The 18,699-nt window shown below is 49.9% G+C and overlaps 1 protein-coding gene across 1 annotated transcript in view; it reads left to right on the top strand.

Moving 5' to 3' along the window:
- Window positions 1-2,018: 2,018 nt before the first annotated feature.
- The window catches only part of LOC123748513 (paired box protein Pax-6-like), a 78,496-nt gene continuing 61,815 nt past the window's right edge, over window positions 2,019-18,699 (top strand). The window contains 2 exon segments of the mRNA XM_069317767.1: window positions 2,019-2,390; window positions 2,823-3,003. Coding sequence (XP_069173868.1) covers window positions 2,140-2,390; window positions 2,823-3,003 — 432 coding nt within the window. The 5' untranslated portion in view covers window positions 2,019-2,139.

The following is an 18,699-nucleotide window of genomic DNA, read 5'->3' on the forward strand; positions in this document are numbered from 1 at the left end:
CACAGTTACACAAACACACAGTTACACAGGTACACAGTTACACAGGTACACAGTTACACAAACACACAGTTACACAGGTACACAGTTACACAAACACACAGTTACACAGGTACACAGTTACACAGGTACACAGTTACACAGGTACACAGTTACACAAACACACAAGTGCCTCACACATCAACCCATTCTCATGTTTAGACAGTAAAGTCCTGTGAGATAGTCCTGTCTATCATGATAGACGAACACACATGTTCTGTCATATCATGATAGCCTTTAGATATCTTGAGAGGTTATCTTGAGATGATTTCGGGGCTTTTTAGTGTCCCCGCGGCCCGGTCCTCGACCAGGCCTCCACCCCCAGGAAGCAGCCCGTGACAGCTGACTAACACCCAGGTACCTATTTTACTGCTAGGTAACAGGGTTCTAGGTAATAGATAGTTCTCTATCTATGTACACCAGTCGTACATATATATAGACGTATTGGGCAATTAGATAGTAGAATTTAGTACTATTCGCTTGACAAGAGTTCGGGAAAAAAATAAAGACCTAAAAACCAAACTTATATATTCCTAGGCCTAGAATAGTACATATATGTACTATTTTAGGCCTCAGATAGCATGTCTTAGGTCCCAGGATGGTTAGGTTAGGGTTTTAATAGTAACATAAATGCAAAAAAACTTTTCCGGTTTGTCTAAATTTAACTGTACCAATTTCTACTCTCTAATTAATATATTGCACAACTGCTCTCATCGTTACTAAATAGATACTATCTAAATAGATACTGTCTAAATAGATACTATCTAAATAGATACTATCTAAATAGATACTGTCTAAACAGCAGGTAGAACAGCCTATTGACAGAGCTCGGGTGTATGGGGGGAATTGTGTAAAAACCTGGTTTGCGTCTCGGAGCGACTACAGGACCCGTGGTAGGTCACGTTGATTTCCCGGTTGCAATTCTTTTACCATGTCGTAGCTCAGTCGATTAAGGCGGCGTCTGGGATGCTCTCTGACGTAGGTTCGAATCCTCGTCACGGCCCTTGTGGATTTGTTTAACGGGTATATTGGAAAGTTAGGATGCTTCTGGTTTTCCTAAGTTATCCTGGGTTAGGATAGGTTGAGTAGAGTTGGGTTAGGATAGGTTAGACTGAGTTAGATAAGGTTAGGATAGGTTAGATTGAGTTAGATAAGGTTATGATAGGTTAGATTGAGTTAGATAAGGTTAGGATAGGTTAGATTGAGTTAGATAAGGTTATGATAGGTTAGATTGAGTTAGATAAGGTTAGGATAGGTTAGATTGAGTCAGATAAGGTTAGGATAGGTTAGATCGAGTTAGATAAGGTTAGGATAGATTAGATTGAGTTAGATAAGGTTAGGATAGGTTAGATTGAGTTAGATGAGGTTGTAATAGATTAGGTTACGTTCAGTTGGGTAATGTTGAGCTTAGTAAGATTAGGTTAGATTAGGTAGAGTTGATTCAACACGATATAATCTCCACATTTAACACGACACACAGGCGGAGGAACTTTCAAAGGCATTTTCAAAACAGCTAAATAGTAGTTTAGCTGGAGCAGCGGTCCTGTGAACCCCCCCTATCCCTATCCATCCCCCCTAACCCCGTCCTGTATTACTAACATGACCCTTTGGGAGGGTAGAAATAGCCTAAGTTACTCTATCCCTTTGAGATGAACTGTCTCAATAAACGTACTTGAACTAACATGACTCGTGGCTTTGCGTATCTGATTGATGATTGATTCAGCCACCCCAAAGGTGGCACGGGCATGAATAGCCCGTAAGCGGTGGAACTTTGGAGGCATTACCAGTATCATTAGCTGATATGTGCGTGTCTGCTCCACCAATAACAGCAGCGACTTTCAGCATCGGTCGTAGGTCTGTTCCCCCTATTACAATGTTGTCCCTCATAATAATGTGTCATGCTGTAGGGGGAGGGCGTGTGAGATCGGTGGGCGCGTGGGCGTATCTGACTTAATATCCTTGCAGGAGGTACGGGCGTCAACCAGATGGGCGGCGTATACGTCAACGGCCGACCACTGCCCGACCACATCCGACACAAGATCGTGGAAATGGCTCACTCAGGCGTACGTTCCTGCGACATCTCCCGCATACTCCAAGTCTCAAATGGCTGTGTATCCAAGATCCTCGCTAGGTGAGTGTACGCGGGCCGCTGTCTCCCTAACCCCGAGCTCTCTGGTATCCCTTGCAGGCCATAGCGGAGTCAACCAACTGGGGGGCGTGTACGTGAACGGCCGCCCCCTGCCTGACTCCACGCGGCAGAAGATTGTGGAACTGGCCCACTCTGGTGCCAGACCTTGCGACATCTCCCGCATACTTCAGGTGTCCAATGGCTGCGTCTCCAAGATCCTGGCCAGGTACGCCCGCTAGGGGTCCTGGGGCGGCTTCTGATAAGTCACCTGCGAAGGTGCTATCTAATCTTAGATACTCAAACACATACTCGGCACTCAGATACTTCTTCATCTGTACACACAGAGATCACACACTAACGTGATGCATCAAATGAACAAATCCACAAGGGATTTGTCGTAGCTCAGTCGATTAAGGCAGTGTCTGGGATGCTCCCGGACGCAGGTTCGAATCCTCGTCACGGCCCTTGTGGATTTGTTCTTGATCTTTGTTAAGCTCAACTCAAAACTCTGAACTTCCTCAAATTTGTTTGATGTGTAAGCTAAGTGTTAATGCATGATACTCATCAGCAAAGAGTTATATCAGAGCCATTTATCGCTAGCGGATACACCAACACCCGGGGCATCTGACTGACGCCCCTTCGTGTCTCTCTCCGACAGGTACTACGAGACCGGGTCTATCAAACCTCGCGCCATCGGCGGCTCCAAACCTCGCGTCGCTACACCTCACGTCGTTAACAAAATCGCGGACTACAAGCGCGAATGTCCGTCCATCTTCGCCTGGGAGATCCGCGACCGTCTGCTGTCTGAGTGCGTCTGTACCAACGACAACATTCCCAGCGTGAGTACCCTTCTGCTTGCTTCCACGAAGGTGTTACGCAAGTACTTACCAACGTGTACATCTTTCCTCAATCTTTGATAGCTTTTTTTTTTATTAAACAGTTTACAAGCATGAAAACTTGCCAATCAACTGTTGTTCTTGTTATAAACAGCCTCCTGGTGCTTCGGAGCTCATTAACTGTTTAATAATTGTAAACAAAGCCGCCAAAGATTGAGAAAAAGATGTACAGGTTCGTAAGTACTTGCGTAACTGCTTCGTGAATCTGGCCCCCCCTGGTGCCTAATTACGCAGCCGAGTACTTCCCCCCATTCCCGTGCTGGGACTGGGGAGTACTTGCCTGAATACAAATGTGTACTTGGAGTACATAACTGGAGAATGTGTCCCCAGCTCTGGTTGGACTGTAATATCCCAGGAGTACAAATTACATACTCTTCTCCAAATTAGTACTCTTCTCTTCTCCAAATTAGTACTCTTCTCTCCTACAAATTAGTACTCTCCTCTTCTCCAAATTAGTACTCTCCTCTTCTCCAAATTAGTACTCTCCTCTTCTCCAAATGTGCGGGAATGATTTGGGGATGCAAATGTTGCCATTATGGGGAGGGGGGTTAGGGGAATTCCAAAGGTACTTCTCTGGAGTCAATATGATTCCAAAGGGTAGGGGGGGGCTTCTATAGACCCAATATGATGTCTATGTCACAACAGATGACGCCAGCACATGTTACAAATGCGTAACTGCGTAATTCTCCAATACTAACTATGCTCTTGGGGCCTAGTGTGTGTGTGTGTGTGTGTGTGTGTGTGTGTGTGTGTGTGTGTGTGTGTGTGTGTGTGTGTGTGTGTGTGTGTGTGTGTGTGTGTGTACTCACCTAGTTGTGTTTGCGGGGGTTGAGCTCTGGCTCTTTGGTCCCGCCTCTCAACCGTCAATCAACAGGTGTACAGATTCCTGAGCCTATCGGGCTCTGTCATATCTACACTTGAAACTGTGTATGGAGTGAGCCTCCACCACATCACCCCCTAATGCATTCCATTTGTCAACCACTCTGACACTAAAAAAGTTCTTTCTAATATCTCTGTGGCTCATTTGGGCACTCAGTTTCCACCTGTGTCCCCTTGTGCATGTTCCCCTTGTGTTAAATAGACTGTCTTTATCTACCCTATCAATCCCCTTCAGAATCTTGAATGTGGTGATCATGTCATGTGTGTGTGTGTGTGTGTGTGTGTGTGTGTGTGTGTGTGTGTGTGTGTGTGTGTGTGTGTGTGTGTGTGTGTGTGTGTGTGTGTGTGTGTGTGTGTGTGTGGGTGTGGGTGTGTGTGTGTGTGTGAACGCGCGCGAGTGCGCGTGTGTCGGCAGCGCTCCCCTCAGCACTGACCAATCACCGCGCGCCGTAGGGGGGCTCACCGCTACTGTTGCCCACTTTAGATAATTACACATCATTAAACCCCCCCTCAACCCCCTATTTACATCACCTCCAACCACCCTCTAAAACAAACACCCCCTCCCATTTCCACCCATCATCGTACCCCTGCTAACAACCCACCCTAATCACCCCCGAAAGACCCCAATTAAACCCCCCGTAAACAGGTTGGTGGCGGTTCGCGGCACCTCAACACACCAGCTGTTACACAAGGGGTTTCCCGCGCAAAATGGAAACTGTATCCAGGCTTTTTGCTCTTCGCCGCTCGGACGGAAATCCATCATGTACTGTCAATGGGCTGGAGGATTGTTTCTTAATGGTTATTTCGGCGCCAATTGGTGAAGAGGGAACCATGTGTTGATGAGGCGGGGTTGGGTTACCTCTGTGGTGGCCGCACGCGCGTGCGTGTGTGTGTGTTGTGGGTTCTCTGATGATCTTAGATTTTGGGATGATATGGTTATGTTGGTTTCTTTGGTCTTTGGCTTGTTGGTGGATGGTGTGTTGTTGGTGGTGGTGGTAGTGGTGGTGGTAGTGGGTGGGTGTGGTGGTAGGTGGTGGATGGTGTGTTGTTGTTGGTGGTGGTAGTGGTGGTGGTAGTGGGTGGGTGTGGTGGTAGGTGGTGGTAGGGGGTGGTGGTGGTGGTGGTGAGGGAGTTGTTATAATGGTGGTAAAGGTGGGTGGTGGGAGTGTTGGGGAGGCTGGGGGTGGTCGTGGTGGAGGTAGGGGGTGGTTGTGGTGGTATGGGGTGGGGTGTGGTGGTGGTGGGGGGGGAGGCTGGGGTGGTAGTGGTGGTGGTTGGAGATGAATGGCGTCGGGTTACGACAGCTGACAGAGCCACGTGGGAGGGGGGAGGGGGGGGGGGCGCGTGCCTTTAATAAAGGTGGGAGGAGGTGTGTAACTTTATACAGGTCATGCCATGCCCCAGAGCCCCCCCTGCCCCCCTTGCCCCTTGCCCCCCTTGCCCCCTACCTACCCCTACCCCCTCTAAATCCACCCCCCCCACCACCCCCTCTCCCAAGTTAAAGGTGCTGCCCCAGAGCCCCCCTGCCCTTGCCCCTTGCCCCCCTTGCCCCCTACCTGCCCCCTACCTACCCCTACCCCCTCTAAATCCACCCCCCCCACCACCCCCTCTCCCAAGTTAAAGGTGCAGCCAGCAGGCTATGATTGACACCTGTCACCCGCTACTCATCCATCAACCCACTTGACTTAATGCTAGGGGAGAACAAGCGACTCATCCACTAGTTCCTCACCTCATCCACCACACCCTATCCTCATCCACCTGAGTGAGGAGTGAGGGTGGTCGCGATAAGAATGTTCATAGTGACAAAAACAGGTAATTGGTCCCTTTAACGTAATTGACGATAACTTGGTTTGATTGGAAAGAAATTTAACTAAATTGAAAACTTAATCTACTCCCCCTCTTCTCCCCCCCTCACACACACACACACACACACACACACACACACACACACACACACACACACACACACACACACACACACACACACACACACACACACAGGGGGCCTCGTAGCCTGGTGGATAGCGCGCAAAACTCGTAATTCTGTGGCGCGGGTTCGATTCCCGCACAAGGCAGAAACAAATGGACAAAGTTTCTTTCACCCTGAATGCCCCTGTTACCTAGCATTAAATAGGTACCTGGGAGTTAGTTAGCTGTCACGGGCTGCTTCCTGGGGGTGTGTGGTGTGGAAAAAAAGTAGTTAGTAAACAGTTGATTGACAGTTGAGAGGCGGGCCGAAAGAGCAAAGCTCAACCCCCGCAAACACAACTAGGTGAATACACACACACACACACACACACACACACACACACACACACACACACACACACACACACACACACACATACACACACACACACACACACAACACACACACACACATACACACACACACACACACACACACACACACACACACACACACACACACACACACACACACACACACACACACACACACACACACACACAGCTGTGGTCACGTGCTGACGGCAACTCTCCCAAATGTGAACAAAATACAAACACAATTAGCAGTAAATGAGACTTGTGTACCTGGCTGTTTGGTCTGGCACGCCATCTGTCGCCACCACAACATAACACCCACCCAGCTGTTCTTGCTACACCCTCCAGCTGTTCTTGCTACACCCCCAGCTGTTCTTGCTACACACCCCAGCTGTTCTAGCTACACCCCCCCTCCAGCTGTTCTTGCTACACCCACCCAGCTGTTCTTGCTACACACCCCCAGCTGTTCTTGCTACACACACCCCAGCTGTTCTTGCTACACCCCCAGCTGTTCTTGCTACACCCCCCAGCTGTTCTTGCTACACCCACCCAGCTGTTCTTGCTACACACCCCCAGCTGTTCTTGCTACACACACCCCAGCTGTTCTTGCTACACCCCCAGCTGTTCTTGCTACACCCCCCAGCTGTTCTTGCTACACCCACCCAGCTGTTCTTGCTACACACCCCCAGCTGTTCTTGCTACACCCCCCATCTGTTCTTGCTACACCCCCCAGCTGTTCTTGCTACACCCCCAGCTGTTCTTGCTACACCCACCCAGCTGTTCTAGCTACACCCCCCCTCCAGCTGTTCTTGCTACACCCACCCAGCTGTTCTTGCTACACACCCCAGCTGTTCTTGCTACACCCCCCAGCTGTTCTTGCTACACCCACCCAGCTGTTCTTGCTACACCCCCCAGCTGTTCTTGCTACACACACCCCAGGTGTTCTTGCTACACCCACCCAGCTGTTCTTGCTACACACCCCAGCTGTTCTTGCTACACCCACCCAGCTGTTCTTGCTACACACCCTAGCTGTTCTTGCTACACACACCCCAGCTGTTCTTGCTACACACCCCAGCTGTTCTTGCAACACACCCCCAGCTGTTCTTGCTACACACCCCTTCTGTTCTTGCTACACACCCCAGCTGTTCTTGCTACACACCCCAGCTGTTCTTGCTACACACCCCAGCTGTTCTTGCTACACACCCCTTCTGTTCTTGCTACACACCCCAGCTGTTCTTGCTACACACCCCCAGCTGTTCTTGCTACACACCCCAGCTGTTCTTGCTACACACACCCCAGCTGTTCTTGCTACACACCCCAAGCAGTTCTTGCTACCCACACCCCAGCTGTTCTTGCTACACACCCCAGCTGTTCTTGCTACACACCCCCAGCTGTTCTTGCTACACACCCCAGCTGTTCTTGCTACACACACCCCAGCTGTTCTTGCTACACACCCCAGCTGTTCTTGCTACACACACCCCAGCTGTTCTTGCTACACACCCCAGCTGTTCTTGCTACACACCCCAGCTGTTCTTGCTACACACCCCAGCTGTTCTTGCTACACCCCAGCTGTTCTTGCTACACACCCCAGCTGTTCTTGCTACACACCCAGCTATTGGGGGGAGCGTGGAGGCCAGGGTACAGCGAGGTACAAGAGGGGTACGGGGCAGCGGAGGCCAGGGTACAGCGAGGTACAGCAAGGTACAGGAAGGTACGGGGCCGTGGAGGGCCAGGGTACAGCAAGGTACAGCAAGGTACGGGGCCGTGGAAGGCCAGGGTAGAGCGAGGTACAGCAAGGTACAGCAAGGTACAGGGCCTCGGAGGGCCAGGGTACAGCGAGGTACAGCAAGGCACAGCAAGGTACGGGGCCGTGGAGGGCCAGGGTACAGCGAGGTACAGCAAGGTACAGGAAGGTACGGGGCCGCGGAGGGCCAGGGTACAGCGAGGTACAGCAAGGTACGGGGCCGCGGAGGGCCAGGGTACAGCAAGGTACAGCAAGGTACGGGGCCGTGGAGGCCAGGATACAGCAAGGTACGGGGCCGTGGAGGCCAGGAATACAGCAAGGTACGGGGCCGTGGAGGGCCAGGGTACAGCAAGGTACAACAAGGTACGGGGCCGCGGAGGGCCAGGGTACAGCGAGGTACAGCAAGGAACAGGAGGGTACGGGGCCGTGGAGGGCCAGGGTACAGCGAGGTACAGCATGGTACGGGGCCGTGGAGGGCCAGGGTACAGCAAGGTACAACAAGCTACGGGGCCGTGGAGGGCCAGGGTACAGCGAGGTACAGCAAGGTACGGGGCCGCGGAGGGCCAGGGTACAGCGAGGTACAGCGAGGTACAGGAAGGTACGGGGCCGCGGAGGGTCAGGGTACAGCGAGGTACAGCAAGGTACGGGGCCGCGGAGGGTCAGGGTACAGCAAGGTACGGGGCCGTGGAGGCCAGGGTACAGCAAGGTACGGGGCCGTGGAGGCCAGGATACAGCAAGGTACGGGGCCGTGGAGGGCCAGGGTACAGCAAGGTACAGCAAGGTACGGGGCCGTGGAGGGCCAAGGTACAGCAAGGTACGGGGCCGTGGAGGGCCAGGGTACAGCGAGGTACAGCAAGGTACTGGGCCGTGGAGGGCCAAGGTACAGCGAGGTACAGCAAGGTACGGGGCCGTGGAGGGCCAGGGTACAGCAAGGTACAGCAAGGTACGGGGCCGTGGAGGGCCAAGGTACAGCGAGGTACAGCAAGGTACGGGGCCGTGGAGGGCCAAGGTACAGCGAGGTACAGCAAGGTACGGGGCCGTGGAGGGCCAGGGTACAGCGAGGTACAGTAAGGTACGGGGCCGTGGAGGGCCAAGGTACAGCGAGGTACAGGAAGGTACGGGGCCGTGGAGGGCCCGTCACTGCTACTACGTCAGTGAACCAACGGTGTGTGAAGGCAGGCCGAGTGCTCTGGATAACCCGCCTTAAATCCCGCCCCGGCTACACCCTCTTATCTACACCCTCCCTCTACACCTCCCCCTCTACACCTTCTCTATCCCACCTCCCCCTCTACACCTTCCTAGATCCTCGCGGGAACACCACAACCTCTTAGCTTATTCTTTTACATATTCTACACCCTGCGGGCTATACTTCTCTGGATACACACACATGCAGGTGTAACCCACACACCTGGATTCCCTCCTAGGATACACAATCACATCTTCATACATCTGGCTTGAGCATCTTTAAGCTCTTCTTCAAGTTGCTAAACACACCTGTCTCAGTCTGGCTATTTACACACCTGCCTCCGTCTGGCTAGTTACACACCTGCCTCAGTCTGGCTAGTTACACACCTGCCTCAGTCTGGCTAGTTACACACCTGCCTCAGTCTGGCTAGTTACACGCCTGCCTCAGTCTGGCTAGTTACACACCTGCCTCAGTCTGGCTAGTTACACACCTGCCTCAGTCTGGCTAGTTACACACCTGCCTCAGTCTGGCTAGTTACACACCTGCCTCCGTCTGGCTAGTTACACACCTGTCTCAGTCTGGCTAGTTACACAGCCTGCCTCCGTCTGGCTAGTTACACACCTGTCTCAGTCTGGCTAGTTACACAGCTGCCTCAGTCTGGCTAGTTACACACCTGTCTCAGTCTGGCTAGTTACACAGCTGCCTCAGTCTGGCTAGTTACACACCTGTCTCAGTCTGGCTAGTTACACACCTGCCTCAGTCTGGCTAGTTACACACCTGCCTCAGTCTGGCTAGTTACACACCTGCCTCCATTTCCAGTATTTGTTGAATATCGAAGCCTCCTGGTTACACTTAACTATCTCTGAATCTGAAGCTTTAACAGTCTACACCCAGACACTCTTACTGGTGGCTACACCCAGACACACTCTTACTGGGGGCTACACCCAGACACACTCTTACTGGGGGCTACACCCAGACACTCTTACTGGGGGCTACACCCAGACACTCTTACTGGGGGCTACACCCAGACACTCTTACTGGGGGCTACACCCAGACACTCTTACTGGGGGCTACACCCAGACACTCTTACTGGGGGCTACACCCAGACACTCTTACTGGGGGCTACACCCAGACACTCTTACTGGGGGCTACACCCAGACACTCTTACTGGTGGCTACACCCACACACACTCTTACTGGTGGCTACACCCAGACACACTCTTACTGGGGGCTACACCCAGACACACTCTTACTGGTGGCTACACCCAGACACACTCTTACTGGGGGCTACACCCAGACACACTCTTACTGGTGGCTACACCCAGACACACTCTTACTGGGGGCTACACCCACACACACTCTTACTGGTGGCTACACCCAGACACACTCTTACTGGGGGCTACACCCAGACACACTCTTACTGGTGGCTACACCCAGACACACTCTTACTGGGGGCTACACCCAGACACACTCTTACTGGTGGCTACACCCAGACACCCTCTTACTGGGGGCTACACCCACACACACTCTTACTGGGGGCTACACCCACACACAACACCCACCAGTGTGTATATTGTACCACCAATAAGAATAGTTATAAATACTAATACTTATTATTATTCATAATCTTATCAATGCCTATCTTCTGTCGATTAAAAATATTCGTCATTATATTTAGATAATTGTGATAATACAGGCCTGTTGTATAATACAGGAACACTGTATTATACAGGACTCGCTGTATCATTCAGGCCAATTGTGAACATATACCAGATTTGTCTGAAAACTATAACCCAAAATGCTGTACTGATATTCAAGTTATCATATATTTTTTATACACAAGTTCATCCGCTTATAAAAGCCGCTGTTAAGTTCAAAGTTCATTAGTCAGTGGTCAAGTTAAGATAGAAGCCATTAACGTTCTCAACACGGCTGAAGCTAAGGTAAGCTAGAAGCTTAAGTACAACAAATGAAATAGTTAGCGATGCTGAGAGCTGGAGAGCTGATCCTTTCATCTCCTGACTCGCAGCATCTCCCATCACACACCTCTGGCGGTCACCAGCATCACCCATGCCACACACACACACACACACACACACACACACACACACACACACACACACACACACACACACACACACACACACACACACACACACACACACACACACACACAGTGTCAGAGTGGTTGACAAATGGAATGCATTAGGAAGTGATGTGGTGGAGGCTGACTCCATACACAGTTTCAAGTGTAGATATGATAGAGCCCAATAGGCTCAGGAACCTATACACCTGTTGATTGACGGTTGAGAGGCGGGACCAAAGAGCCAGAGCTCAACCCCCGCAAGCACAACTAGGTGAGTACAACTAGGTGAGTACACACACACACGCACACACACACACACACACACACACACACACCACACACGCACACACGCACACACACACACACACACACACACACACACACACACACACACACACACACACACACACACACACACACACACACACACACACAGGTGTGTGTGGCACTCTTCTAATTCTAAAGCAAACAAATTTATTGGTAGTGAGAAGCCATGCAGACTAAGACACCCTTCGTGTACAAACCCACAAGGGCCGTGACGAGGATTCGAACTTACGTCAACATAAACACCCTTCGTGTGTTTATATTTTCCACGGTGGAAGATATTGATCAGTAGGGCAGGTGTGTACCCGGCAGGTGTGTACCCGGCAGGTGTAGGCTCCTCAGTGTGTGTCTTAGCGTCTCCAAGGTGTCACCAGCTCCCAGTTACATTAATGCCAGTAATGTTAAATGAAGAAATTACATTCAGAAATCACAATAGTTTGATGCATCAAATGAACAACTCTACAAGGGCCGTGATGAGCCAGTAGTATTGTATCTGTGTTGTGGGCTGTGTTGCTTCAGTGTGGTGTTGCGGCAATGCTATAGTTGCAAGTTGTATTTCATTATGTCATATTAATTATATACATTTAAGGTCAATTGACACTTTTCAATGTTGATAACCCCCACCCCACTTAAGTTGGGCACGGACCCGGCAGGAATCACCGTGCAAAATTGGGTGAGGCTAGCTGCAAGCATCTGGCCTTCAACCTTGGACAGACATTCTATTTTATAGATAAGACGTATGTGTGTGAATACTCACCCACTTAATTATAGTTAAGAGGGATAAGCTTTCAGCTCCTGGCCCCGCCTTTCGACTGTCAGTCAACTGGTATACAGCTCCCTGAACCAATTGGGCTCTATCATATCTAACCTGAAGCTGTGTATGGAGTGTGCCTTCCCTACATCTCTTCCTAGTGTAATATACTCGATTTGTTAACTACTCTGACACCGGAAAAATATCTTTCTGACTCTGTAGCTCACTTGGGTACTCAGTTTCTACCTGTGTCCTCTTGTTCGCATACCACCCGTGCAATAGTGTTTATATTTACCTTATCAACTCCCCCCCCCCCCCTAAGAATTATGTATGCCGTAATCATGACTCCCTCCCCTTAACTCTTCTATCTTCTAGCGACTCAATTCCTGTAGCCTTTCCTCGTAATTCATACCTCGTAGTTCTGGAGCCAGTCTGACAGCATACCTTTGAACTTTCTCCAAGTTAGTCTAGTTCTCATGTTAGCCAACCTCGCACACGCTGTTAATGAAATCCTTTTGACGAAGACTTCTGGAGACAGCTTCGAAGTAATTTCATGCCAGCCTTTGGGTTTCTGGTCCCTTTCCTTGAATAAGTTATCTACACTTCCACCAGATACTCAGACGTCAATGCGGGGACCTGCTGCTTGGGTAACAGCTTCTCCCACATATCAACCTACCCTGGTTTTGTGCCCTGGTGAGGCCACTCCAGACCGACAACCAGAGCGCAACTCCATAGTCTCCCGAGACTGGTGGATGCCTACTAATGCACTGTAAGCAGTCATTCAGTCACGCGGGTTTCCAAAGTGATTTATCCTTGATGGCCGACTCGTTCAGAAGGAATATCAGGTCAGGTTTCCTGGTATTTGTCATTACCTCTTATTCTTGTTGGTCCCCGGACATGGCTAAGAAAGTTTCAGCTTGCCACGTCAACCTGTTTAGCTCTCCATGTCTCTGTGCCACCACGCGGTTGTTTTCCCAGTCAATCTTTCCATGGTTGAAGTCTTCCATTATCACAAGTCCAGATCCATTTCTGCATGTGACCCTGGAAACACAAACCGAAACTCTCTATTTTCCGCTTGTTACAACTTGTAATAAAGTTGTTACATCTTGGCTTAACGTGTTTATGACGTATTAGAACGTTGTTACAACTTGCTATATTGGTTGTTATAACTGGTTAGGAGGTGTTAAAACTTGTTCGAACGTTGTACCAACGTCGTAGTTTCGGTGTTTGTTTGGCGGGGACAGAGGCTGCTCTTTCTGTTATAGTAATAATTCCCACGCTCTTTCTGTCACATTTCTGTCTCGGTCTTCAGTAAATTAGTGGAACACTGTGAATCATTATTACTAATATATTTAGTCCTCCCATTTTCATGGTACCTGTTATGTAGTCTCTGAGCCCTAAGCGGACTTTCATATCTATCTCCTTAACACTCCAGTGTTTTCTTATCAGTAGCAGCGTTCAATCCCCGACCGTCCACACAAGTGGTTGGGCACCATTCCTTTTCCCCCCGTCCCATCCCAAATCCTTATCCTGATTCCTTTCTTAGTGCTATATAGTCTAATGGCTTGGCGCTTTCCCCTGATAGTTCCCTTTCCCTTCCCTTCCCTTCCCTTCCCTTCCCTTCCCTTCCCTTCCCTTCCCTTCCCTTCCCTTTCCTTCCTTCTCCCTTCCCTCACTTATACTCTAGTCCTTGGGTAAAACGTGCATTTATTATGATGCCTGACAATTTCGTTTCTGTGATTGCTATTACAACGGAGTTATCGTCTTGTGGTCTTTCCTCAACTTTACGTGCAGTGTGTGTGTGTGTGTGTGTGTGTGTGTGTGTGTGTGTGTGTGTGTGTGTGTGTGTGTGTGTGTGTGTGTGTGTGTGTGTGTGTGTGTGTGTGTGTGTGTGTATTCACCTAGTTGTATTCACCTAGTTGTGCTTGCGGGGGTTGAGCTCTGCTCTTTAGGCCCGCCTCTCACCTGTCTACCATCTTCATGCTCTTCAACACTTTCAACAGCTCAGGCAGATATCTTGCCGCTCGTCAGCTCTCAACTGTCAATCAATCAACGATCATTTCCCCCCCCCCCCCACCCAGGAAGCAGCCCGTAAGAGCTGTCTAACTAATTAGGCAGCTGTAAGTCTAATTTACTGCTAGGTAACAGGGGGGCAGCATCGGGGTGAAAGAAACTCTACCCATTTGTTTTCCACCATCGCCGGGGATCGAACTCCGATCCCCAGGATTACGAATCCTGAGTGCTGTCCACTCGGCCACCAGGCGCCCCATTGTGCCACACCACTAATTGTCCTCAACCTGAAAATATATAATACTTTCATTCCCCATTTAAAGCAGTATGACCGAGAGGAACCACAACGTATATGTAGACGATAATATATAATAACTACACATAACCAAACCTTTAAAAAAACACATGAACCACAGAATCTATCAATCGTCAAACAGGAAAAAACAAAAAAAACACACATAATTCCGGTGTGAAACGAGAATTCCAGTTGACCAAAAAAAACACCAAAATTTGCATGGAGGTCTATCCTCCCCCCTCTCCCCCCTCCCTCCTCCCTCCCTCTCCCCCCTCCACCCCCCCATCGCGACAAACCCGCAGCAACGGAGCCCAACCGTTCTACAATGACCAAAACAAGAGAAACACCCCTAATCGGATCCTAGCACCACAACAATGGCGGTGAGTCTCATTCACCCCGTGAGAGCCGACAGATGGCGGGGCCCGGTCTCTGCTGCACCGCCCCAGGCAGGCTGTCAGGGAGGCTGTCAGGCAGGCTGTCAGGCAGGCTGTCAGGGAGGCTGTCAGGGAGGCTGTCAGGCAGGCTGTCAATACGCGCGCACTTGTCTAATGTTGTTTATGACCTGCGAATATTGTCCGGGACAATATGCACGGTATTGCCAAGTGAAGGGTTGTGTGCGTGTGTGTGTGTGTGGGTCTGCACCTTGTGCACACGCACACACGCACGCACGTGTGTGTGTGGCGGGTAAGACCGCAGTAAGAGGCTTGAAGTGTAATGCACAAGAGGTCAAAGGTAGCAGGTGTTTGTGCTACAGGTGTGCTGCCCTGTGTATCTCTTGCACAGGGCATGACACCATCACCACCCCGGGCCTGTGCACCTCTCTCACCATGCTGCTCATGCCACACGCTCAGCACGACCTGTGCATCACGTATACCACACTGAGAGAGAGAGAGAGAGAGAGAGAGAGAGAGAGAGAGAGAGAGAGAGAGAGAGAGAGAGAGAGAGAGAGAGAGAGAGAGAGAGAGAGACAGACAGACAGACAGAGACAGAGACAGAGAGAATGAGGAGAATAGCCAGTATGGGATGATTAATGTTGGTAGGTTTGGTGTAGACGGGGCCACCATCATTACTGGTGTGTGTGTCACAGGTGTGGCCGGAGTCCGGTGTGTCCATAACAACGAAGCCATTTGATCCCTATAAACAAATCTTCATTTAGGTTAACTCGACTCCCCAACGGGAAGGACAAACCGGAAGGGATTGGCTCTGAGGAAACTGGTGACGAGTCTACTAGGAGTAAAGGAGTGGTATGGGTGTAGGGAGGGGTGTCGGGGCCCCGTGGGGAGGGTGATGAACACACTGGGTGTAGAAAGGGGTGTCGAAACCCCGTGGGGAAGGTGGCAGATGGAGGGGATCAACCGTGGTATTTCTGATCTTCAGCAAGTGAATAGGTGTTTATGTTGGTTGAAAGGGGTGTGTGGCACCCAGCGACACCTGGGTGTGTGGCACCTGGTGACACCTGCCGGTGTGGCACCCAGCGACACCTGGGGGTGTGGCACCTGGTGACACCCTTGGGTGTGGCACTTGGTGATACCTGTGGGATTGGCACTTCACGACACCTGGGTGTGTGGCACCCAGCGACACCTGGGTGTGTGGCACCCAGCGACACCTAGGGGTGTGGCACCCAGCGACACCTGGGTGTGTGGCACCCAGCGACACCTAGGGGTGTGGCACCCAGCGACACCTGGGTGTGTGGCACCCAGCGACACCTGTGGGTGCGGCACCTGGTGACACCTGTAGGGGTGTGTGGCAACTGGTGACACCTGTGGGTGTGTGGCACCTGGTGACACCTGCCGGTGTGGCACCCAGCGACACCTGTGGGTGTGTGGCACCTCACGACACCTCATCCCCGACACTTGACACTGGTGTCACATACACTGACACCAGTGTCCGGTACAACGCTTGGATACATTGCCTCAGTCCCCAGTAGATTATAATCGAACAAATTGATCGGTTATACTACATTCCTGCGTGATCAAGCAAGCTTTAGCCTTACTCCAACTGGCATTATTAATTCCCATTATGATGAGACTGTGAGGGGGGGGGGGGGCGGGACACCCTACTGGAGCCGTGACAGGGAGACTTATACGGGTCCCGGGTCGAGGTTTGCACCTAGACACATAACCGCTCAGCAATCAACAACCTACAAACTGCATTATACAACAGGCTGCATTATACAACAGGCTGCATTATACAACAGGCTGCATTATACAACAGGCTGCATTATACAACAGGCTGCATTATACAACAGGCTCCATTATACAACAGGCTCCATTATACAACAGGCTCCATTATACAACAGGCTGCATTATACAACAGGCTGCATTATACAACAGGCTGCATTATACAACAGGCTGCATTATACAACAGGCTGCATTATACAACAGGCTCCATTATACAACAGGCTCCATTATACAACAGGCTCCATTATACAACAGGCTCCATTATACAACAGGCTGCATTATACAACAGGCTCCATTATACAACAGGCTCCATTATACAACAGGCTCCATTATACAACAGGCTGCATTATACAACAGGCTCCATTATACAACAGGCTCCATTATACAACAGGCTCCATTATACAACAGGCTGCATTATACAACAGGCTGCATTATACAACAGGCTGCATTATACAACAGGCTGCATTATACAACAGGCTCCATTATACAACAGGCTGCATTATACAACAGGCTCCATTATACAACAGGCTGCATTATACAACAGGCTGCATTATACAACAGGCTCCATTATACAACAGGCTCCATTATACAACAGGCTCCATTATACAACAGGGCTTCGTCACACAATACAGTGGTAGAGTTAACAAACGACTAAGGCAATCTGCCTGTTGTTGTTAAGATTCGCTATCTGGAACAAAAAGTTCCAAGTAGCACAGGCTATGGCGAGCCCGCAGTATGGCAATCTAGCACAGAAAATGGGAGCATTGTAAACACTTAAAATAAGCACTTGTCTACCCCCCATTCGCGTAGTAACCCCTGGCCATAGACACCTACCTCACCCCTATCTGCCTCGTTCACTTGTTTAGCTCAGTTATGAATAATTACCACCCATCAATGACCCGGCATAACGATGCCTGACACGCCCCATCCATTAATAACCAATTTGGAACGCGCACGTGTTTAGCGAGCCACTTGTGAAGCGGCGTGTCTCACCACGTGTTCGCGCGCTCAAAGTTGTCTTCCTGGCTAGACTCGCCGTGTTTCCGCTATGTTGTTGTGGTGTATTGATTATGTGTTTTTAGCGCCTCTCGTAGGGTAGATTAGCCGGGGAGTCGGGATTGGGAGAGAGGGTGCACTGGGGCTCTGTGGAGTGGGGGGGGGTGGAGAAGGGGTGGGAGGCATGGGTAGGGGAGGATTGGAAGCTGGAAATGGTTTGGGCGTTTAGACAAGAACAAATCACAAGGGCCGTGTCGAGGATTCGAATCCTCGATCACGTTAGTGTGATCTCTGTGTGTGTTTAGACAAGAACGTCGAAGCCACCTCATAGTGTCTACCTACCTACATTCCGATTTTTATACAAATTGGCATGTTATTTCACCGTCAATACTGGTACATTAGGAGACCTGGTTGGGGATCGGGCCGCGGGGAGGGTGAGCCCCGAAATCATGGCAAAGTATTAGCATGCAAGACTGTAGGGTTTGCAATCATTTTCTAGCTTGACAAGTTGGGGAGGCCGCGTGTCTTCTAGTCAATGTGTTCAAGCATTACTAGGATCCATAACAATGATACCCACTCGAGGTGGGGGACAGTAGAGGATGAGGCTTCTCACCACTCGCAGTCGCATGTGCCTCTTCACCCGCGACATACGCGCTCCTACCGAATGACAATTTTACGTAGATGAGTCGAACATTAGCGAGAGCACAGTGTCCTGAGAACACATGGATATATATATATATATATATATATATATATATATATATATATATATATATATATGTATATATATATATATATATATATATATATATATATATATATATGTATATATATATATATATATATATATATATATATATATATATATATATATATATATATATATATATCGCTTGAGGTGACTAA

This window comes from Procambarus clarkii, chromosome 88 (genome assembly GCF_040958095.1).
Source record: "Procambarus clarkii isolate CNS0578487 chromosome 88, FALCON_Pclarkii_2.0, whole genome shotgun sequence".
NCBI classification, from domain to species: Eukaryota; Metazoa; Arthropoda; class Malacostraca; order Decapoda; family Cambaridae; genus Procambarus; species Procambarus clarkii.